Source organism: Chrysochloris asiatica, unplaced genomic scaffold (assembly GCF_000296735.1).
Source record: "Chrysochloris asiatica unplaced genomic scaffold, ChrAsi1.0 scaffold00006, whole genome shotgun sequence".
NCBI classification, from domain to species: Eukaryota; Metazoa; Chordata; class Mammalia; order Afrosoricida; family Chrysochloridae; genus Chrysochloris; species Chrysochloris asiatica.
Window position 1 is genome coordinate 28,154,726 of NW_006408524.1, and position 25,318 is coordinate 28,180,043.

The 25,318-nt window shown below is 37.4% G+C and overlaps 1 protein-coding gene across 1 annotated transcript in view; it reads right to left on the bottom strand.

Annotated features, from left to right (window-relative positions):
• The window catches only part of MPP6 (membrane protein, palmitoylated 6 (MAGUK p55 subfamily member 6)), a 66,647-nt gene that overhangs the window by 17,365 nt on the left and 23,964 nt on the right, over positions 1-25,318 (bottom strand). Inside the window, exons 3-7 of the mRNA XM_006832207.1 lie at positions 21,136-21,285; positions 20,160-20,387; positions 4,810-4,941; positions 2,637-2,736; positions 2,016-2,084 (exon numbers count right to left, since the gene is read on the bottom strand). Of these exons, the coding sequence (XP_006832270.1) occupies positions 2,016-2,084; positions 2,637-2,736; positions 4,810-4,941; positions 20,160-20,387; positions 21,136-21,285 (679 nt within the window). The remainder of the gene's footprint in view (positions 1-2,015; positions 2,085-2,636; positions 2,737-4,809; positions 4,942-20,159; positions 20,388-21,135; positions 21,286-25,318) is intronic.

The window sequence follows — 25,318 nt, forward strand, 5'->3', positions numbered from 1 at the left end:
AATCAAATGACAAATTAATTTATAGCATTTAAGCTAACAAGTATATGCACTGTGACTGCTTCCATAGGAATGGAATGTGTTTCTTTTCTCAATGATCTGAACAAACACATGTGTGGGTGACGTTTTAAAAATCAGTTTGCTTATTAATAAAATGCATACAGACCCATGTTACTGGTATTGGGTGGCCTCAAGTCAATTTTAACTCATAGGGAGCCCATACGACAGAGTAAAATAGCTCCATGGGGGTTTCCTAGGCTGTAATCTTTACAAGAAGCCCTGGTGTCGCACTGTAGGATAAGCACTGGACTGCTAATCTTAAGGATGGTGGTTCAAACCCACCAGTCGCTTCTTGGAAACCCTTTCAGGGTTGCTATAAGTCGGAACTGACTTGACAGCACATACATCAATCTTTACCAAAGTGCTTAGACAATAAACTAGACATTTAGAGTTTATGCTCTATTTAACACTACAAAGCCATTCCACTTGGACTTCTCAGACGCTATTTAAACCGCCTGTGACCTGTTGTGTGCACCAACATTTTCAGCCTCTCAGGGCTTTTAGGGAAGCTGCCTTCCCAGTTGTAGTATCTCCAGGCTTTTCTCTCACAGAGTAACTTAACCCACCCAGCTTTCAGTTAGAAGCCAAGCACCTAATCTTTGTGCCACCAGGAGTTCTTATAGACAACATACTGATATTTAAGTATGAAGAATTAAAACATCTTGCATAAAAAGGAATTCTGGTTTCCAAGCTGTTTTTAGAAGAAACACGTTCCAGAAATCATAATCTTAGTCAATGGGAAAATGACAAATTTTCTATTTTGCAAGAATGTTTTAAGGGTTTGTCTTTGACGGATAATAAGGCCAAAGCAGATTTTGCACATTACATTACCTATTATTGCTAAAACTCTCAGTCTGTAGTAATAACGTTTCTTCCTTAGGTTAGCATCTTAACAGCAACTCCCTCTTTGCACAAATTCTCCACAGTACATTAAGTGAACAGTAAGAGAGAAAGGAGTCGATTTCCCCTTCTATATTATTTCCTTTATGGTGTACAATTTAGCTGATCACCAGCATAGGTAGCTCTGAAGTTAAGTACTTTAAAAACTGTCAACTCCTTTGATTAAGCCTCCAAAGGCTTCTCAGAGTCTTCTTGATCCAAAAAGCTGCATTTCATTCCTGTCAGTCTCTACAACTGAGAAGAATAAAGATGGTAGTTTCCATATTTTGCTTTTTTTGAAGATCTAAGGATTGAGAAAGAATCCTACTAGATCAGACCAAGATCCACTTAATTCAGTGCCTTCCCCCCCCCAAAAGTAGCATGGACAAAGTACGGCAGAATATAATGTCCTTACTTTTAATATCTTCATAAAGGTATGTCTGCCCATTACAAACTGCACATGAATTACTATTTCAAAGTTGTATTGTACAAACTGTTTCGACTATAGTATCTTTCCATTAATTCAAGGATAAATCTTTGTAAACTGCACTTGTGAAATAAAGCACACCGGCAGTATTACAAGTGTGTGTCACATTGAGATGGAGCAACTGTAATTTGTGTAATTTGTGTTGACATGCCAGCTCCTTACAATGGGGTAATAATACGAATTACATTCATTTTAAATTAAGACATTTAGAGAGCATATTCCATAGTGACACTAAAAAAACTATTCAACTTGGACTTCTCAGAAGCTATTTAACCTTTCTGTGACCCATGGGACATTTCATCCACCAACATTTTCAGCCTTCCAGGTTTTTTGGGGAAGCTGCTCTCCTACGTTATAGAACATGCTACCGCCTGGCAGGGACCTGTAAAACTTTACGAATCTGAAGGAATGGCCTTGCCCCACCCAAACCAACCGTCATGAGTTTAGTTGGGGCATGTGTTTCACACACATGTATTAAAATCCGTATTACTTAAAACAAAAGACAAAACAGAACCAAAACATATTTCCCGTTACTGAAACCACATGGCACCAACAAAAAATTCAAAGAAAACATGGAAGAGTTAAAACCTACCTGCATTTCTAGTTGTGAGGTACATCATTTTTTTCTTTTTTTTGCTACTTATAGTTCCACAGAAAGGTCCTGAGAATGACAAGATAAATGTAACTAAAGCAAGATGGCAGATCTCCCCAAGTCATCCTATGGTTTTATATAGGGATCACAGAATTATCTTCCTACTGTTGCATCCTATGAAGCAGACGGGAATAGGGGTGAGATGACCCCTGAATTTTGACACTATATATCAACAGGTGACAGATAGGGACCAAAGCGTTTACTTCTGAAAGGCAAAATAAAGCAGATGGGGACTGGACTCTTAATTCTAAATATATTTTAGGTAAACACATTTGCTTTATTTAGATGAAAAGAGCAAAGAAAGGTGACCAAAAAGGATTAATACCACTGCTGCTGAGTTGAGTCCAACTCATGGCGACTTACAGGGCAGACTAGAACTACCCCACAAGGTTCCCAGGGCGGTCATCTTCATAGGAGTAGACTGCCACATCTTTCTCCCTTGGAACAGCTGGTGGATTTGAACTGCTGACCTTTCCGTTAGCAGCCAGTTGCTTAGCCACTGTGCCACCAGAGCTCCTTTCGTAAAGGACTACTTGTTATTTATTGTGTCAAGCTCATCACCTGAATTGTCCCAGTCTCTTCTAACAAATGCCTTTCTCTTCTCTTCCAGGAACTGGCTTGGAATGAGACCAGCGCTTCCTCCCTCTTTTATATGGCTAGCCTAGAATCAAATTAATGAATTGTATATCTCAGTGACCAAAACTTGAGACCATTAAGTATTTTAATAAGTAGGACAAGCAGTAGTCAGTAAAATAAATCATATTGGTTCTTAAAAACGGACCTTCTGAGATTTAAACCCAATGGCAATGCCAGTTACAATAGTTTAAAAAACACTTCAGCACTGTGGAATTAACTGGCACCTAATATTTTTAGCATCTGTTATCTGGTAGTGAAATTTTTGAACCAAAATTCAATTCTGTATAAACTCTTTAAATTAGTAAAACATTTTATTTATAATATTAAGCTAGTCAAATAATACAAAGTAGTATACGAAATAAATAAATGCTATTCTATAACATGGGTTAAGACATTTAACCTAGTACTACTAATTATTTTCAATAACCTCATATGCATGCAAAAGTTGGACAGTGAATAAGGAAGATCGCAGAATTGATGCATTTGAGTTATGGTGTTGGAGGAGAATACTGAAAGTGCCATGGGCTGCCAAAAGAACCAACAGATCTGTGTTAGAAGAAGTGCAGCCAGAGTGCTCCTTGGAGGCCAGGATGACCAGACTTCGTTTCTTACTTAAGACATATTGTCAGGAGGGACCAATCACTGGAGAAGGATATCATGTTTGGTAAAGTGGAGGGTTGGAGAAAGAGAGGAAGACCCCCAATGACATGGACTGGCACAGTGACGGCAGCAGTGGGCTCAGGTGTAGCAATGATTGTTGAGGTTGGTACAGCACCAGGCAGTGTTTCGTTCTATTGTGCACAGGGTCACTCTAAGCTGGTACCAACTTGATGGCACCTACTACTAATACTACTACTGTTGTTAAGTGCCGTCAAGTTGATTCTGACTCACAGCGACCCTGTATAGGGTTTCCAAGGAGTAGCTGGTGAGCTTGAACCACTGACCTTGCAGTTCAAAACAACTCTGCAGTCTGACTCATTAGCCTACAGCGCCACACCAGGACTCCTAATACTACTTGTACTGTTTCATAATATAATGACTAACTTAATCTTACTGGCATCATATTTACAATTAAAATAGTGAAAAATAGTCATAGAATGTAGATTTTTAAGATAAGGGGTTAGGGGAAATCTTTGATATCATGGATTCTGTTTAATTTACCCATTTCTTAGTTCGCTTATCACACAGTACATGGTACAGAAGAAGGCTCTAATTAAAATGTAAAGACCCATTAATAAGACTGCCCTCTATGATCCACTCTCTCCTTAGAATTCAGTATAATGTATTGAGCTAATGTGAATTACCAGTAGCTCAGTTACATTTAGAGTTTAGTGGGTCCTGGGTCCTTTCTTATTACTATGATAGTTTAAATGATTTCAGACTTTCCGATTTGTCAGTTTGGTTAGCTGACATAAACAAGTGGAAAAATAGAATTCCTACTGTTGCTGGAGCTTCCTGTAAGTTATATCAGGGAAAGGAAAGAGAACATCAACACAGAGCTGGAAAGCCCAGAGACGGAAAAGTGGTAACACAAGCCCCCTTCTGTAGACAGAGATTTTAATCCAAAAACAAACTAAGCTGATGAGTAAAGTTTCATTTCTCAGTAACTGAGAAGAGGTAGGCAAACATACTTAAGAGCTAAGAAATCATGTGTTGCTTGCCATGAACATACATACACAGAGGGAGAGAGGTAAGACTCCAATACTCATACTAAGCACTTCTATTTTAAACTAAAGCCAAACCAAAAAGTATAATTACCCCACATGAGTTATTCTGCCCCATAGCATATATTTCTTGTGATCAAGAAACCAATTATTATGAAGAACCAATTGATCTGATTCCTAAACTGAACCAATTGATCTGATTCCTAAACTTTTGGTAGTACCAAAAGCCTGTGAATTACACATTTATAAGCAGCTACTCACAAAGTCCCTTTCCACAAAGTCCACAAAATTAGTAGCCATGAAGCAGGAGCTCTTCATGTGGGAAAAACCATTGGAACAAATGCAAACACCTTCATCCTGAACACTCACATACTGGCTAGATCAAAGATTAAAAACAGAAAAGCAGTTGAGATAATGTTAAGAAGTATACTAACCTGCCACCAGTTTGGGTCTTCTCTGTTTACAATCTGAAGAATTTCTCCTTTTGAAAACTTTAATCCAGCTTCTTTGCAGGGTATCAGGTTATCGTTGTATGGATTATAATCAAAATGACATTTCACAAATACCTAAAATACACAGCACAATTAAGAATACTATAGATGTATCTTTTACTATGGGGTTTTTTTGGGAAAAAAAAATTTTTTTTAACCAATGTGATTTAATTGTTTTGACATGTTTTAGGAATTAAAACTAAGGAACTTGTCTCTCACAAAAAAAATCAAATTCTTAGAAGTAACAGAATAAGCTGGTATCAGAAAGGAAAATGTACTGAAAAAAATACCCAAAACATTACTACTACCTTAAATTTCTTTTCAGTTCTAATTCTTAATCAACAGTTTGACAATCACTCTAGTCTACTTTCCTACTTCTCTTCTCCCTAACCTTTTCACATGGTTTTTCTAACCCACTCTGCTCTTTATCTAACAAATAACTGCTATATTTTCCATTAGTATCCTGATTTAATATACGAAGATTAGGATTTCAGTATGTCACATTTGGAGTAACTTTGTGAAAGGGCCTTCAAAACCAAAATTAAACAAGAAAATTTCATGTTAAAGACAGACCTGAATATATTTTGTAACCTTTAAAATTTAGAAATTCAATTTTCATCTCTGGCAATACATATTTTTAACCACATGGATTTACACTGGCCAAAACTGGTATAGAAATATTTCTTTTTGATTCATGCTGCTCTGATTTATACGATCACTACATTAAATTAATTATATGACAAACACTGAAAAAGCACTGAATTTTCCTATTTAAATTCATTAAAAAAATTTTTTAAAATAAAAAAGCTTCATTAGTAAAAATGTAGCAGTTAGATTCTCTAAGATGTGAAATAATTTTGCTTACTAACTTTAATTCAAATTCTAATTAAATTAAGCATTTTCAGTATTTGATGACAAGTTCACACCAATCATTTTTCTACAACAGATTTGTTTAACACATATTTATAAAAATTCAGCTTTCGTTTTTCATAGAATCTTTTTATATAGCATTAATGAGAAAGTAAATTTTAATAAGCGGAAAAACATAGAGAACCAGTCAGAATAACTACTAAGCATTATTTTTCTATTTGTTTATCACACTTTTTAAAACAAAGATATTCAAACAAGTGGAAACATTGTATTAGTAGTGCAGTAAATGTAATGTGATCTATGCATATTAAAATTATTTAGAAGAATGAAATTTAGGATCATATGATAACATTTTAGTAATTTACAATGAAGTGATTTTGGCAGAATGTATTAAAGAACATTTTCAGTAAGTCTGAAAAGGCTAAACATTAATGCTTAAACAAAATCAGTTAACTCAGTAAATTTTTGTGTGTGTGTGTTCAGATATTCAATTTTAGAAGCAGGCGTACAAACATTATTAATAATGCTAAAATGTAATTGGCTAATTTGGCCATGGCATGCAGCTCAATGCACTGGCAATGAAAACAATCCAACCCAAGATGATTAAGCTCAATGTAAATTTAGTTGGCTGGTAAGATAGCAAAACAGAGTACCAGAGAATGTCCTGGAAGTGCAGCGTACCTGACGGCTGTGTGCTGGATGCTTCTCCATACTGATGCAACTCTAAAAATACATTGTTCAATTGTATAAATAAAGCCAGGTTCTAAGTTAATTAAGAATTAACAAAATATAATAAATAAGCTACTGGCTCATTTTGCTACTTCACTCATTTGGTACGCAACTGCCTACCTAGTTAATTGTACAGAGGGTATGTTGTTGTAGTTAAGTGACGTTGACTCAGTTCCAACCCATAGCGACCCTGTATAGGGTTTCCGAGGAGCGGCTGGTGAGTTTGAATTGCCAACCTTGCAGATGAAACCGACTAATCATTCCAGCGCATTAATCCACAGCACCATACCAGGACTCCACAGAGGGTATGGGAGCCGATAGATATAAATGATAGTAGCAGGAAGTTAGAGGTGTTTGGGATGAGGTAAAGAAAAGGACTGGATATATAAATTTATAAAACTGCCTGGATATGGTACTGAATGGCTAGGAAGAATACACTGTCATCTAACCATGCGTGTTGATCCATGGTTATCTGTGGGACAGAATTTATTTTCTATCTATAAACTCAGACTTTCTGAGACAATTCAGATTTTAAATGCACCTGCTGCTGTTGTTGTTTTCAGGTGCCTCTGAGTCAGTTCTGAGTCACAGTGACCCTGTATAGAGTTTCTGAGGAGTGGCTGGTGGGTTTGAACCACCAACCTTGAGGTGGTTAGCAGTCCAGTACAACTACTAACCCTAACCAACTACTCTATCTGTTAGCAACCTATATCTAACAGTAACAAACACCAGGTTTAAGGGGAGATACATTGGATGTGATGGTTGAGGTATGTACCAATGTGGGCAGTAATGAATCACAGCAGTTTGGCAGTTACATAATGATGTTGTCATCCTCTATTTTGTGATCTTGATTTCCCCATAATGTTGATTTCTGCAAAACAAGCTGGTCTTTGGAACCTAACCAAGTGAGGTTAGGTTCACGTAACAAAACAAGCTGCTCCTAATAAAACTCTTCAGGAGTTGCCATTATTCATGGACTAGAAACCACACCTCCTTTTGTAGAGTATTTGTCAGACCAGTGATCTCATTCTCAAGGCACAAAGAGCTGGTCATGCAATCTAATCCGAGATAAAATTTTGGCAAATTCTATGAAAGTTCTGTGAAATATTCCGAGATAATTTTGTCAGTGGTTTTGTTTTTATATTGAGATTAAAAACATTTACTTTTTGATAATTATTAAATTAAATTTAAAGGAAATAAAATTATTGCTCAAAAATGGGTTTATACTTATACAGTGATCCATTTTTATCTTTAACATTGAAATTGACTTTTAGTTTTTCAATGTATGAGTTAGCATTGAAAGTGTGCAAACAGCTTCAGTAAATGTAAAACTTAAAAGTTAATTTCAATTTTGCAAAATTTAATCTGTTACTAATTCAACAGGTACTTAAAATATTTTAAAAATTTGTTTTCACGTAACACTTAGGGTAAAGTATATTCTTCAAGGTAGTAAAATAAGTATTGGACTCATTTAGTCAATTTTACTGTTTTGGTCAATTTTAACTTTCAGAAATTTGAGCAAACTATGCCTCGTGCTATGAATAAAAGAGACCACACACACATTGGTCTTCTTGCTTTGTAACTTTCTGAACTAAAAAATGATTCACCTTGTATTTTATTTTGCTCTGTATCTGTTTTTATGAGAACTCTCTTTAGAGAAAAATTAATCAGCACAATTTCAGAGCAATTCTAGGAAAAGTTTGTTCTTTTTCATCTAAAAGTGACTTCTGAAGGTACGATTCTTACTTTTTCATCTATCACACTAATTTTAGAACAGTACTCCCACACTCGAAAACAGACTAACCTGACTTTACTTTGAACTGTGAAAATTTGTCTGAAAAATCAGCTAATTCAACCTTTGAATAAAACTCTCTATAAATGACCGTAATAATCCTAAAACTATTAAAGAATTGATTTCACTGGATTTAGTATGATTATATTTTATTAAATGTATTCTAAGCAACTCGCTATAGGTTATGTCCATTAACTATGCATTCATTACAAAAAAGCAACTGCATACCACCAGTAGTGTGGCAGAAAGATGAGGCTTTCTGCTCCTGTAAAGATTTACAGCCTGGGAAACCCTGTGCAGGGTCGCTATGAGTCAGAACCACTTCCACGGCACATAACAACAACAACCACCAGTAAGTAATCTAGTTAACATTCTAACCACAAATGATACATGAATGACCAACAAACTAGATAAAATACAGAAGGACAAAAGGCTTTTAAATTAAGAAGATGTACAAACTTACTCAGACAAGAAATACAAATTAAAATTGTATTGTGGTAGTATTTTCTACCTGTCAGATGAGCAGCAAGGAGCTCTGGTAGCATAGTGGTTACGAATCAGGCTGCTAACCTCAGGGTCATCAGTTTGAAACTACCAGCAGTTCCGCGGAAGAAAGATGAGGCTTTCTGCTCCCGTAAAGATTTACAGCCTGGGAAACCCTGTACAGGGTCGCTATGAATTGGAACCAACTCCATGGCACATAACAACAACAACTACTACATGTCATTTGGTACTTTCCTAACAGATTGGTGAGAAAATTGGTTCAATCCTTTGAGAGAACATATTGGCAAACAATGGTCTTAGGTGCCACTGAGTCTCAACTCATTCCAACACCAGATGCAACAGAACAAACACTGCCTGGTCGCACACCACCTTCGCAATCATTGCTATGCTTGAATCCACTGTTTTGGCCACCGTGTCAATCTACCTCAGTGTGGACCGTCCTCTTTTTTGCTGACCCTCTAATTTAATCCTGATGTGGCACTGCAGAGTTAAAGCACTGGACTGCAAGGGTGGTTTGAACCATAAAGTCGGTGGTTCAAACTCACCAGCTGCTCCTTGGAAACCCTATACAGGGTCGCTATGCGTCAGAACCCACCAGACAGCACTTAACAACAACTAATTGACCAAGCATGGTGTCCTCCTCCAGAGACTGGTTTCTTCTGATAACATGTCCAAAGCAGGAGAGACGAAGTCCCACCATTCTCACTTCTAAGGAGTATTTTGGCTATACTTCTTCCAAGACAGATTTGTTCTTTAGGCAGTCCATTCTTTGCTGACATCATAATTCAGAGGCAACAACTCTTTAGTTTCCTTATTTACTGCCTGAATAAAATCATTATCAACTGTTCTTACTTATTGTTGGTAAGTGCTATCAAGTTGGACTCACATTGACCCTGTATAGGGCTTCCAAGGAGCAGCTGGTGAGTTTGAACCACCAACTCTGTGGCTCAAACCGTCCTTTCAGTCCAGTACTTATCCTATAGCACCATACCAGGGCTATAGATATTTTCCTATCACAAGCAGCACTGAACTTCAAGACAGATCTTGAGATGACCTTTTTGATGATGAATGTGGTACCAGTCCTCTTGAATTTATCACTCCTCTTCTAATAAACCATAAGTTGTAGATTCAAAATGGCCAATACCTATTCATTTCAGTTCACTAATGCTTAGGATACTGATTTTTATGTGTTTCATTTTATTTTTAATGACTTCCAATATTCCAGCATTCATATATTGGTGCAGCACTAAAGTATAAACACTAGACTGCTAACAGCACGGTTGGCAGTTCAGATCTACCAGGCGCTTTCTAAGAAACCCTGTATAAGGCTGTTATGAGATGCAACCGGCTCAATGGCAAATAACAAAGTACTTTGTACAGCCCATATTCTAATTTCTAATGGATTATTGCAGCTATTTCTTCTTACTTTGAGCTGTGCTCCATCCATGTCACTAAGATCAGCTCTACTTTAAGAGGGCAGATCTTTTCAGTCACACTTTGAGAGCCTCACCCTCTAGAACAACAGCAGACAATGTTTTGCTGCTGTTTCAGTCTGGAAGCGCCGCTGGAATCTGTCTACCATAGGAGGCCATGCTGTGATTTGACGTATCACTGACATAGCTTCCAGCATCACAGTAGCACACAAGTAACCACAGTGTGACAAACTGGCACGAGAAGTTGGCCATCAAAATTACAAATGTAAACCCTCCGAACTAATATAACACTTCTGAGAACACATTCATCTACTGTTTGGAACGCTACCACAATGTGACACACTGACAGATGTGGGGAAGCATGCTAAACAAACACATGGAAAATACACAAAAGACCCAAACGGAACTTCTAGAAATGAAAACCATAATGTTTACGATGACAAATACACCAGACTGTAACAGCAGATTACACACTGCAGGAAAAAAACCTTAGTAACCTGAAGATACAGCCATAGAAACTACCTAACATGGAAAACAGAACAAAAGATGGGGATAAATGAACAGAGAATCTCTGAAATACGAGACAGCTTCATGGAATCTAATAAATGTGATTAGAATAACGAAAGGACAAGAAAAATGGAGGAACAGAAACAATTACTAAAGAAAACTACAACGTCATAATACCAAAAACTCAAACAAAGCTCACGGAATCGAGTTGATTCTGACTCAGAGGGATCCTGTAATAAAAAGGCTCACCCCATCTAATCCACTGCCATAGAGTCGATTCTAACTCATAGTGACTCTATTTAGGATATCCAAAGCTGTGAATCTTTATGGGGAACAAAAAGCCTCATCTTTCTCTTATGGAACTAACTGAGTGATTTGAACTGCCAACTTTGCAGTTAGCAATCCAGTGCTTATCCTACACCTCCACAAGTGATCCTTTAAGTGGCTTAAAACAGTCATAATAAGAAAATATTGATGAAGGAAAAGGACACTTTAAGTAAATAAGAACATTTAATTACATTAAATTAAAAGGCAATAGAGTAGTTATCTTTAATGTACTAAACAAAACCCTAGAATTCAATACACATGAAAAACAGCTTTCAAAAAGGACGGTGAAATAAGCGCTTTTCAGATAAATGTCAAATGAAGTCATCGGAGTGGACCTGTTCTCAAATAATGCTAGGGAAGTCCTTCTGGAAGAAAGAAAACGAGTATCACATGAAATTTTTGAACTACACATATGAATGAATAGAACTAGAAATGGTTAACTATGTTGGTACATATAATTTTTGTTATCTCTTTAAAAGATAACTGATAGTTTAATGGAAGCACAGTAAAGTATGTTGTTGGGTTTATAACATACTTAGGAATAAAATGCAGACAACAACATACTGTTGGGAGGGAAAAAACATTTGAATACTGTTGTAAAGTTCTTACACAATTTCAAAAAATTATATAATATCATTTGAAGAAAGATCATGATGAGCTAAAGTATACTATAAATTTTAAAGCAGCCAGTTAAACACCATAGCATAGTTGTAGATCATAAGCCAATAAAGAAAATAAAAAGAAAGAAATATTCAATGTATCCAAAACAAGGCCAAAAAAAAAGTGAACAAAGAATAGATGAGATCAAACAGCAATATGAAGTGGAAGACTGAAACCCAACCATAAGCCCTAAGTCCTGGTATGGTGCTGTAGGATAAGCACTGGACTGCTAATCACAGGTTGGTGGTTCAAACCCACCATCTGCTCCTTCAAAACCCTACACAGGGTCTCTATGAGTCGGAACCAACTCAATGGTACTTTAAAACAACAACATATCTGGGGTATACCCTTTGGTTGTTTGATGATGCATGCAGGGGATTGTAATCATTGTAATGAAACGAAATACGATAGGATGCATGTAAAGATAATGTTCTCCCATGTAAACCAACACATAATTCACAATAAAAACTTAAAAACAAACAACATGCCCAATACCTGTATCAAATGTAAATGCCTTAAATACCACAATTAAAAGACAGATGTTGTCCGATTTAACATACTCCAGATCTTTTTTTCTTAAATGTATCTTTGAGATAAAACTGACATAAGATAAACATAATTAATTAAAGCCTGCAATATAGTAAATGTGAATGTATGAATACACACCCATGAAACCATCGATACAGTTCTCTAATGCTGCAATAACCGAATAACACAAGTATATGGCTTTAAAACACAGAAATGTATTCCCATCACAGCTTAGGAGGCTAGGAGTCTGAATTCAGGGTGTCAGTTAGAGGGACTGTAATGCTCACTGTCAGCTCCAGGGGAAGGTCCTGGACTCTTTTCAATGCTGGGGGTCCTGACGTCCCTTGAAGATCTACATGTGTCTTGACATCAATTTTCCCTTGGGTCTAGGAGGTTCATAGCACAGGGACCCTGGGTTGAAATCACTTGCTCTGCTTCCAGCTCTTCTCTTATGGTGTTTGTTGTTGTTGTTAAATGCTGTCGAGTTGGTTCCAACCCATGGAGACCCTTTATAGGATTTTCGAGGAGCAACTGGTGAGCTTGAAATGCCAACAGGGCAGTTCAAACTGACCTTGCAGTCCAGCGCATTAACTCACAGTGCCACACCATGACAAGGAGACTGACTCAAGATAAAACCAAAGCCTGTAAATTGCACTCTGCCACATTAGCACCCTACCTTTACTCCTGTATCACTCACATCATGCTGTTGTTGCTGTTGTTAAGTGCCACTGAGTTGGTTCCGACTCATAGCAAGCCTGTACAGAGGTTCCGAAGAGTGACTGGTGGGTTTTAACTACAAACCTTGTGATTAATAGTCCAGTGTTTATTCTATAGCTCCACACCAGGAACTCCCGTTAATATTAAAGGAGAGGGATTAACAACACATAGGATAATTAAATCAGATCACCAAATGGAGAGTAATTACATAAATACTAAGAAATCATGGCCCAGCCAAGTTGACATATTTTGGACGAACACAATTCAATCCATACCAACAGCTGAGATGAAAAACACATCTATCATTCCCAGAAGTCTCCTTGTGTCCCTTTGTAATCCTTACTGCCTATGCAAAAAACAATAATCAGTAGGAGAAAATAAATGAAATGAAAAGGCTGAAGAAACAGCCCAACATGACTTAGATTAATTCAGAAAGTATCCAGAAATTTGAGAATGCATTGGCTAAGTATGGTGAAAGTTGGTTGCTTGTAGAAATCCTGTCTGAAGCCATAGTTACTGGCTCCTTTGGGAGTGACAAAGTGGTGAAGGCCTGATCACAGCTAATAGGTTCTCTATAATAACTGAAGAGGCGGTCAAGGAAGGAAGTTATTTTTCTAAAAGATTTTCAAAGCATATGAAACTTGGCCTTCTTTGTTAAAAACATGCAGATATAAACAACACATTTTGATATCAGCCAGAGTAGCAGAACAAACATATGCTTGGTTAAAAAAGTTTTGAGCGGTAATTCACATTCTTATTTTGGCAAACATCCATCTGGGGGCCACTCAGTTAAGCTCCTGTTGTTCTACAGGGTTGCTATGATTTAGAACTAACTTGGTGGCAATGGGCTTGATTTTTGTTTTTGTTTTTTTTTTGTAGTCAAATTATCTAGGGTACAAAGAATTAGATTACTTACAATTCCTAATTTACGTCACATTTGAATCACTGATATGTAATATTCTCTATTATAAAGGATGACTGTCTTCAATATTATTTCTAGATGTTTGCTATTTGCTAGACCACATATAGAAATACAAGTGACTTTTGTTAGCAGTTTGATTTTCAAGTACTTTGCTAAACTATTATTTCTAATAATTTGTAGATTTTCTCTACAAAACAATCATATTATTTGCAAATAAACTGATTATTTTCCTTTTAAACCTCTTGTTTCTGTTATTTGTTTTATTGTGCTTATGGATCCTCCAACAGAATACTGACTATATGTAATAAACATCATTGACTAGTTAATGACTTTTTATTTTTTAACTAGGCAGAATTTATAAACCTTCATAATAAACTTCACTTTCCTAGACTTTTTTGGCTTAAGTAACTGAAAAAATATTGTGGAGAACTAGTAATTAAAATGCAGCATTGTCCAAGGGTTGAAATGCTACATAGAGAAAGTATGCAGATCCTAAATTCTTCAAGTTTCATAATCATTTTCAGAAGCTGAATCAATTCAGTTTGCCTCATTGCTGGAAGCTTGTGACAGTTTAAGTGTCAACTTAGGTAGGCCATGAATGTCAGATGTTTGATGGGTATTATGCAATTATCCTCCATTCTGTGATCTATGGACAGCCAATCAGTTGGTAGTGAATTTTCTTGGGGATGTGGCTTGCACACAGTATAAACAGATGTCTGCTGGCAAAGCTTGCTCTCTTAATCCTGCATCAGACTTGATATCTTCTGACCATCAGTTCTTAAGAGAAGAGTCAGCAGATTGCTGTCTGACCTGCTGGTTTTGGGTTCATCAGTCCTTGCGACCACAAGTGTCAGAAGAAGCCTCCAGGCTGATGCCTCAGCCACAGACTTTGTGACTTGTCAGACTCCACAATGACATGAGCCATTTCCTATCAATAAGTTTCTCTAGGTTTGAACGCACACTTACTTTGTCAAGAGAACTCAGCCTAGTTCATAAAATTCTGAACAAGATGATCATCTTCCCCAATAGCCAGTCCTGCTTTTCTATCCAGTTCTGGCCAACTCTTAAGCTTGTTAACAACAAGCTTGTTTATGGTGTTGGGCAGCATTTGTTAGATGCTTTGCCTCAGCATAGTTGGTGATAGGCAAAGTGTTTATTGCCAGAGAAATCTGATTCCCAAATATTACTCATATTCCTAGTTTAAGGAGAAGTGAAGTTTTATCATCTGTTATAACAATTATTATTTTTTATATCATCTGTTATTTTCTCTACTAAAGGGCTTCAAAAAGTTCATAGAAAAATGGAATGAAAAAATAAAGAAATGTTTCCATGAACTTTTTGGAAGCCTTCTTCATTTATTATCTCAGGCCAGTTCCTTTTACCAATGCACAACTGTGCTGGAAGCGTGGCAAGTGTCTCTTGATTTAGGATGGCTCCTTGGGTTCTTTCATATTGTGGGAGTGAAATGGGTCCTCAGGAAGAAATGAGGCTGGCTGGCATGCCAGAGGTCTCTGACAGATCTGCTAAGATTCCAGGCTTCTGATTTTAAAGGGAATACTTTTAACATTTCAATTTTGCTTTTGTTGCTATGGTAAGATTAAGGAAGCTCCTTCCTAGTCTTAATTTACCAACCATTTAAAAAAAATCATGAACAGGTACTGAATAGTATCAAATTCTCCTTCTGTGCTTATTGAAGTTCTCCTCTACTTTAATCTACTGCAGTTACTTCCATCACTGTATTTTCTCATAAGGCCACCCTTGTCTTTGTTGTTGTTAAGCCCTGTCGAGTCAGTTCTGACTCAAAGCGACCCTGTATCAGGTTTCTTAGGAGTGGCTGGTGAGCTTGAACTGCCGACCTTGAAGTTCAAACCAACTTTGCGATCCAGCGTTATTAACCCACAGTACCACTGGGACTCGTGATTTAAATCCAACTTGGACATGGTATATTATGTTTGCTTTATGTTTTTTACACACCATTAGATTTGATGAACTAAAACTGTGTTTAAAATTTTTATATAACATACTCTTGAGTGAAATATACTTGTAACTTTCTTCTTTTATAATGTTTTTGGAATCTGGGTCATAGTGGCCTTACAGAATTGAGTAAGAGAGAAATCCCCTCAGTTGGGCCTAAAGGAACAAGTGAAATTATGAGCAGCTTTTGGGAACACAACCCACATGTAAATTGAAGAGCTTCAGACTTAACTATCATTTCTAACTTGTCCTAGTTCTCAAATATAAAAATACAGATCCTTAGGTCCAATAAAAGATTTTGCATTTTTAGTAAGCACCTCAAATTATTCTGATAAAGATGCTCTACTGACTATCATTCAAAAACACCACCCTGGTACAGAGAGCACCTGGCTTCCACCTGCTATCACATTAATCCAAAAGAAGAACTAAAATAGGTCTCCAGAATACTATATGTTGTAAGTCTTAACAGGACTATTGTTGTTAGATGCCATAGAGTCAGACCCAGTCATAGTGATCCTATGCACACATATTGAAACACTGCCCAGTCCTGGACCAATATCACAACTGTTGCTACTCCTGAGCTCATCACTGCCCCCACTGTGCCAACCCCGTCTCATTGGTGGTCTTCCTCTTTTTCTGTGACCCTCCACTTTATTGAACATGATTACCCTTCTCCAGTGACTGGTCCCTCCTGATACTATGTCCAAAGTATGAATGATGAAGTCTGGCCATCTGGCTTCCAAGGAGCACTCTGGTTGTACTTCTTCCAACATAGATCTATTTGTTCTTTTGGCAGTCCATGGCACTTGTAATATTCTCCTCCACCATCATAACTCAAATGCATCAATTCTTCTATGGTCTTCTTTATTAACTGTTCAACTTTCACGTGCATATGAGGCTACTGAAAATACCACGATTTGGGTCAGGTGCACTTCAGTTCTCAAGCTGACATCTTAGCTCTTCATCACTTTAAAGAGGTCTTGTGCAGCAGCAGATTTGACTAATGCAATATGCCACTTGATCTGACTGCTGCTTCCATGAGTGCTGATGATTGATCCAAGCGAAATGAAGTCTTTGACAACTTCAATCTTTTCTCCATTTATATGGATGTTGTTTATTGGTCCAGTGGAGAGGGTTTTTGTTTTCTTTACATTGAGATGCAATCCATACCAAAAGCTGTGATCTTTGGTCTTCATCAAAAAATATTTTAAAAGTCCTCTTTGCTTTCAGCAAGCAAGGCTGTTATCATCTGCATATCGCAGGTTGTTAATGAGTCTTCCTCCAATCCTGATGCCACATTTTACTTCATATACTCTAGCTTCTCGGATTATTTGCTCATCATATAAATTGAGTAAGTATGGTGAAAGAATACAACCCTGGTGCATACCTTTCCTAATTTAAAATCATTCAGTGTTCCCTCATTCTGTTCATAGACCAAAAGGCAGTTGTTTGAACAGGTTCCTCATGAGCACAGGGTAAGTGTTCTGTAATACTCATACTTCATAATATTCATAGCTTGTCATGAGCCACACAATTCAAAGTTTTGGCATAGTTAATAAAGCAGAGGTAAACATCTTTGTGGTATTCTCTGCTTTTAGCCAAGATCCATTTAACATCAACAATGATAGCCCTCATTCCACCTCCTCTTCTGGATCCGGCTTGAACCTCTGGAAGTTCTGTCAATGTATGGTTACAGTTGTTTCTGTATTACCTTTAGTAAAATTTTACTCGCATGGGATATCAACGGTAGTGTTGGATGATTTTCACATTCTGTTGGGTCGCCTCTTTTTGGAATGGGCACAAATATGGATCTCTTCCAGTCAGTTGACCAGGTAGCTGGCTTTCAAATTTCTTGGCATAAATGAGTGCCTCCAGTGCCTCATCAGTTTATTGAAAGATTTCAATTTGTATTCCATCTATTCCCAGTGCTTTGTTCTTTGCCCATGCCTTCAACGCACCTTGGGCTTCTTCCTTCACCATCATTGGCTCTTGATTATATGCTACCTCTTGAAATGGTTCAACATTGGCCATTTCTTTTTGGTACAGCGACTCTATGTACTCCTTCCTTCTTTTGATGCTTTCTGCATCATTCATTATTTTGTCCAAAAAATCCTTCAGTACCGCAAGTCAAGGTTTGGACTTTTTCTTCAGATAAAATTTAACAACAGGATGTTGTTGTTGCTATGTGCCGTGGAGTCGATTCCAACTCATAGTGACCCTATACAGGGTTTCCGAGGCTGTAAATCTTTACGGGAGCAGAACGCCTCCTCTTTCTCCCGCAGAATGGCTGGTAGTTTCAATGCTGACCCTGAGGTTCTCAGCCTGATTCATAACCACTAGGATACAACAGGATAGTTGCTGCTAAATGGGGCTGAGTAAGTTCTGACTCATAACGACTCTATTTAGGGTTTCCAAAGAGTGACTACTAGGTTTGAACCACTCATCTTGTTGTTAGCTGTCCAGTACTGATCCTACAGTGCCACACCATGATTCCAAGAGGATGGCAGAAGAGACTAAAGTCCTTTCTTCCCCATAGCGTCTCACAGTAGGATGACTATGGTTTGTCAAGGACAATACGTCTAGCTCATGACTACTGTTCTAATATAATTAATAATAGATTCCCCCTTTCACTCTAAAAAATGTCTCAATTTCCATGTGTCTCAGATCTTTTTCTATATTAGGAAAAGCTTCTGATTGCCACAGCTTTGAAAGACCTCCTCTTCTCCCCTACTTTAATCCCCCTCTCTCCAGCTACAAAAGGCTAAGTAAAATCCAGAGTTTGAATAGCCATTGGACAAGAAAAACATTTTATGCTAGAGAACTGAAGGCAAGCTACATATCTTTGCATTTCATTGTATTCAAACAAGTTTGCCAGGTGTTGAATCCACATAGAGAATTAGGCCATATTCCTAGTTATTAATATGACAAAAATGCATTGTGTCCATGGTGAGGAGGTAAGAATTCTAGAGTCCAGACCACGGGGGCGGGGGGAATCCTGAATATCATAACACATAATAATGAAACAAATAAATCTTAGGTCTTACTTTTTTTCAATCTACTCAGGCTTAACTTGAATCTCATGTTGATATCAATGGAAATGTCATCTATTGAGATACTACAGAAGTAGTCCAAGAAATAGGCCAAGAGAGGTACCAGTGAGATGAGATGCAGCACTATTTGTAATGTTATTTCTTTTGTAATTCTTTTCCTTGAAAACAAGGAGAAGTTTCCACCAAATTTCATTCAGAAAACTAAGTCACATGTTAAAATTTATGACTAAATATTCTATTCATCCTCCAAAGAATGTATAAAAGAAGCACTCACCAAGTGTTATTCCAAAGGATTATACAGAAATTTTAAAACTAGGCTTTTCAATTCTGATATTAACAATATGAAAATAAGGAACACTAGTAATATTTTATGTAAGAAAACTCAAAATCTCACATACATATCCAATAACACAAGCCTAGAATAAACCTAAACATTAAAGGCATCAGTCAAAAAAAAAACCAAACCAAAAAAAAAAAAGCTAACAGAAATGTCCTATTCCTACAGTATCTAGGTTTGAAAACCCTCTCTCTGTCTTAACACATATCTATACAACAGACCCTAAATATTCAGATGAGAAAAATGAGCCAGGGAGAGGTAGAGGAGCCTGACTGAAGTAAAACAGCCATTCACAGGCAGTATTGATATGTGAACCCAAGCAGTCTTCCTAACCATTCAGGAGGGTTGTCTTTCACACATCATCCCACACCTTCAAAAATCTGTTACCTAGTTATACCCTTTGAACTCTCTTCTTTTTGATATTCACTGTAGTGGGGACAGATGACTCTTAATAAAGCTCCACTGTCATTAAAGCTTACCTTTGTTCAATCATCTCAACCTAAAAGTTAGTTACAAGCAAGTAAAATGTGTACAAACCAGGAGCTCAAGATCCTCTTCAGTGCGGGCTTGTTCTCCCCTTTTAGCCGATCAAATGCATATTAAGCTAGAGATGACCCACAGGACATTCTTATCCTCTTATAGTGCTTAGTACAATGGCCTGAACATAACAGGTATCAATAGTTCTTGCTAAATTGATGAAAAGGTTTGCTCGTTCTTTTTTTTCTTCTGATAACTAGTGACAGATTACTCTAATGCCATGGTTCATGAATGTTTACAAAGAAACATGCTCCAGTAATATAAAAATACTGTTTACTGTTTAAAAATTGAACAAGTCAATCATGACAAAATAAAGCAACTCAGAACAATTAAATCCGTTATTCATGATCAGCAACTGGTGGCTACATTCCAAAGCATGATAAAAGAAACACAAGACTTTTATTACCTGTTGAGGTGTAATACTATCTCTGTAGCTTGGTAAAATTTTTAGGGTAACACTTCCACTAATATTTTTCAGTAACTCTTGTAATTCCTTTGGATTGTTTCCAACCTCATGGCCATTGACTTCTTTAATAATATCTCCCACGTGAAGCAGACCTTGTCGATCTATCATTCCTCCATGAAGGATTCGGGCAATCACCAGATCATTATTCTCAACCCTAAATGTTACACCCTACAGAAAGCGTAAATTACCAGTTTAGATGATTAGAAGGAAATACTTGAATATATATAAGAAATCTAGAAGTTGGTGAGTCAATCACTCCCACCTTTCCCAGGTTCTTTCCTAACTTCTCTTCAATCTTCCAATCCCAGTGAACTGTGACAGCATAATACCACCCCAGAAAAAAGGCTTTTCCATAGCAAGGATAACCTTAAAAATGAATCTGAGAAACTAGCGTCTCTACCACATTCTAGCAAACTAAAGGAAGCTCAAGGGAGCAAAGACAGGTACATGTACATTCTGAGGGTCTTACTTCTTCTTTTAACCCCTGTTTTACAATTCTTAGAGTCAGGATTCAGAAATAACCATTTAAGCAGGAAAACAGTAAACTTCCCTACTTACAGAATCCTACCATGACTTCTATTTTAAATAACTTTTGTAACTTTCTTTGGTGTTTTGGATACAGTCTTTAGTATAAGCAACCGTCCTTAAAAGTGAAAGAAAGGGAATAGTTATCTTCAGAAACCTGTGCTATTAATTGGCACACTGCTAACTGCTCCACTTCAACTCCTAAAATTTTTGGTTTAATTTTGTATACTAAATCAAGGTAAGAGGATAAGGTGTGTGCTTATACCAAAAAACATAGTTTTCATAATAATACAAATTATCCAAAAGAAAAAAACCCCAATGAGGTAAAAGTATTTGATTGAGTTACTTACTAATGTGTCAGATTTCAGAAGACACTGATTTATCTACTCACCAATGGCTCTCCAGCTCTTTTGTGAATACCAAGAATCCGAATAGCATCTACCGGTAGTAACTGATTGTTGATAGAATTATTCATTTCAGGGCTTGATGGAGGTGAGTCATAACACTTTGAAGCCACGATATCATGGGCCTCCAAGAGTGACTTTAAGGAGTCAAAACAGCCTGTGGTTATTAACTATTGACAAAATAAGCTAATTATGTTAAAAATAATATCTTAGAGCTCATTATTCCATGAGATACTAAAAATATCCAAGACACACATTATTAAGTTCCCAAGCATGAGTTACAAAAACAAAAACAACAACAAAAAAACCCCCCACAGCATCATTTCAAGAAATAAAAGCCCATAGTTTTATTATGATAAATAATACAGTTTTATTTATTATTGTCCTTTGCTTTGGATTTGAAGAGACAGTTTAGTGACTTTTAAAAAAATTTAAGTTGCATGATCACTGAAAATTGAATTTAGGCTTTCATGTCTTGGTGTGATGAAGGCATTGGATTTCCTTGCAGCAACTACCATTATAATTCAATATTTATCATCAAATTATATTTAGAATCACAAAGATTCAGATGGCTAGGATTTTACATTCTTCACTAGAAGCTGTTATGCTAGCAATACCCTATTTTTAACATGTACAAAATGTCTGTTCAACATATACACAATACAATTAGCCCTACAATGGGCTAAGTAGGACAGAGGAAAATAATGATGTATGAACAACCTTTGAACAACAAGGCTCTGGGATACAGGGATTGAGACATGGTTGGAATGTGGAAAAGGGGGGAATAACGTCAAGATGCTTGGCTGTCCTATGAATCTTGGTTTCCCTGGCATACCATTATAAAATATACACACTTGATGGGGAGGGAAAGAAATAGCCAGAAATATCACTACAGAAAGCTTGTAAGTCCGTCTTCTGCCTGTAACTGATTGGAATACCTAAAATGGTGCTACAAGGTGCTCAGTGAAGGAGGCTTCCTGCGGAGCCTCTGCATTACATAAAACCATAGGTCGACACCCGAACAACATCCAGAATCTTCAGAGGTGGGAAATTTCCACTTGAAAGGCCAAGCAGATGAGCCTGGAGTGGCTAGAAGAACAGAAGATACTTCCTGAAAAATAGACTGACAGGAAAAATACAAAACAATATAGGCAGACCGACTGATTACTACAAGAATAAGCAAGTTGCTTGTCCAGGAGATATCAAGACAAGTGGTCGGGTCCCCTCAGGGCAAACCCCTTCCAAGACTAAAACTCAATGGGAATACACGCTCTGATTGGTGACCACGTTCATCACCGATAAGGGAAAGTGAGGGAAAAACAGCAATGAAGCTGCGAGCTAAGCCCTACAACATTCAATAGACTCCTATGAACCCAGGTGGAGAGCTGGTTGGCCAGCAGTGTGGCAAGACCTGGGGACTCTTGGGCCCAGAGTCAGTGACATAGCCATAGAGGACTAGAGTGGAGAGTGAAGCATCCAGCTGATAAGAAGAACACCCAAACTTGCAGATAATACCCACTTGACCTGGCTTCAATGACTGGGTAATCAGAGTTCAACTAGAAGAAAGAAGAGGTAAAAAAGAATAATCTGATACAATTTGATGAACTTGACCTATACCTATGGATGCAGTAGCTCAAAAGAGGGTACAAATCTTTATACAGCAAGGATCCTTCCCAACCCCTCCATATACAGAGTAGATAGGGATGGGCAACTTGGACATTGGTTACTCAAAGGCAAGAAGTGACTGGCTTACAAGCTTTCAAGAAGGAATCTAGATCCAGAGGGCGTGGAGGAAGGCATAATATCCACTGAGTAGTATCCAATCTGTCTGGGCGTGGCTGATGTGGATAGGTTCCTTGTGATACAATAGTGAATAATTGTTATCAGGACTGATTGTGAGGGTTGGAAATGTAAAGGTAGATGTTTTGTAGCAAGGAGCGGAGTGACTGACTTTGCAGTCCAGGAGCAGAGGTCCTTGGAACCATCAAGGGAGAAGAGCGGAGTGCAGGACCCTACCCAGAGAAACAGTGATGCCAGAGATGGAGGCTGGGGACTCTAGACCCAGAGAGGGAGAGGGGCTGTGTGCTGATGACTGGGGGGGTGGGGGGAGTGGGGGTGGGGAAGGCAGGCTTGCAGGGTATATACCCTGTGGTTGGTTGATGATGCATTGATGCATAGAGGGGATTGTAACCATGGCAATGAAATGATGTATGACAGGATGAATGTAAAACTAATGTTCTCCCATGTAAAGTATCACATAATTCACAACAGTTAAAAAAAACAAAACACCCCCAAACCAAAAAATTGCATTGGTGAGAAAAAGGTCTATGTATGTATGTATGTATATATATTATATAAGATGCTGATATGCAGCCTTTTGTGTGTGTGTGTGTGTGTGTGTATACACACACACACACACAAAAGGCTGCATATCAGCATCTTATATAATTGATGGCAGGGAAGGTTTGGGTGTATAGAAGACACTTAGGGGGTGGGGGAGATGAGTCAACAATGGTCCTAAAGCTAACACACTTCTCATTATCTACACTTACTATAATATACGCTATTGTCAAGGACGATGTGGACCTAGCTTTCTAAGAATTTCTTGCAATTTTTGTGGTATATATTTAGCTTTCACTCCTTATCCTGTAAGAATAATTTATACTACTCTTGCCACATTTAGTATAAACTAAGATAAAAAAATTATTTTTGAGAGGATGAAATGCAGATTCAAAATAGGTACGAGAAAGAAGGTTCAGAATAAGTGTAATGAGGATATTGGGCTCATTCATAATTTCTGGTCACACATGAAAATATGTCTAAAAGACTGTTATTAAGTGCCATTGAGTTGGTTCTGACTCATAGCAACCCTGTATAGGATCTCTGAGGAGGAAAAAAAAAAATCCAAACCAAAATGAATAAAACAGAACTGCAAATTGAGGTCAGAACATGCTTCTCAATGATGCTGGGGGCTGGTCACAGCGCTCACCTGGGCTGTGTTCACGTCCCCCTGCACTCAGGCCACGTTATCCACTCCCACGACTTAAATCATGAACTGACGAGACCCAATTTTACATCGGCCCTCAAATGGCTTAAGTAATGATGATTTGAAAATCAAAACCAAATCTGCAGACTACTGAAATACATTTAATTTTTTAAAAATCCATAAGCACATAGTAGTTTTTAAACCAGGAGAACTGAAAAAATTCATTACCATCTTTACTTTGAGAAGCGGTAAGGGTAAGAACCAAAAGTTTATCCTGCCTTTTCAACAGAAAAATTCATTTTAGGGTAATTAAATAAGCCTTAATGTAACACACTTCTATATATTCCATCTGGTGAAGTTTATGTGTATAGTCGTCTCTTATGCTGTCTAAAGAAGGTATTTGAAATGATGGAACACACAGAAATCAAATTGACTACATCTGTGGAAAGAGACGATGGGAAAGCTCCATTTCATCAGTGAAAACAAGGCGAGGGGCAGATTGTGGAACAGACCATCAATTACTCATATGCAAATTCACACTGAAGCTGAAGAAAATGAAAACAAGTCTGCGAGAGCCAAAATATGACCTTGAATATATCCCACCTGAATTCACAGATCATATGAAGAACAGATTTGATACATTAAACACTAAAGACCGAAAACCAGAAGAGTTGTGGGATGACATCAAGAACATCATATATGAAGAAAGCAAAAAGTCATTGAGAAGACAAAAAATAAGGAAAAGGACAAAATGGGTGTCAGAAGAGACACTGAAACTTGCTTTCCACTGCAGAGATGCTAATGAAAATGGGAGAAATGAGGAGGTCCAAGAGCTGAACAAACAGAAAATTTCAAAGATCAGCTCGAGAATATAAAGCCAAATCCTACAACAAAATGTGCAAAGATCTGGAATCAGAAAATCAAAAAGGAAGAACATGCTCAGCATTTCTAAAGCTGTGGTAACTGAAGAAAAAACTCAAGCTTCGACTTTTGTTATTGAAGGATTCTCTGGGAAACTTACTGAAATCATCAAGAGAAGATGGAAGGAATATACAGAGTCACTGTACCAAAATTAAAGTTTAATTTTCAACCATTTCAAGAGGTAGCATATGATCAAGAGCCAATGATACTGAAGGAGGAAGTCCAAGGTGCATTGAAGGAATTGGCAAAGAACAAGGCACCAG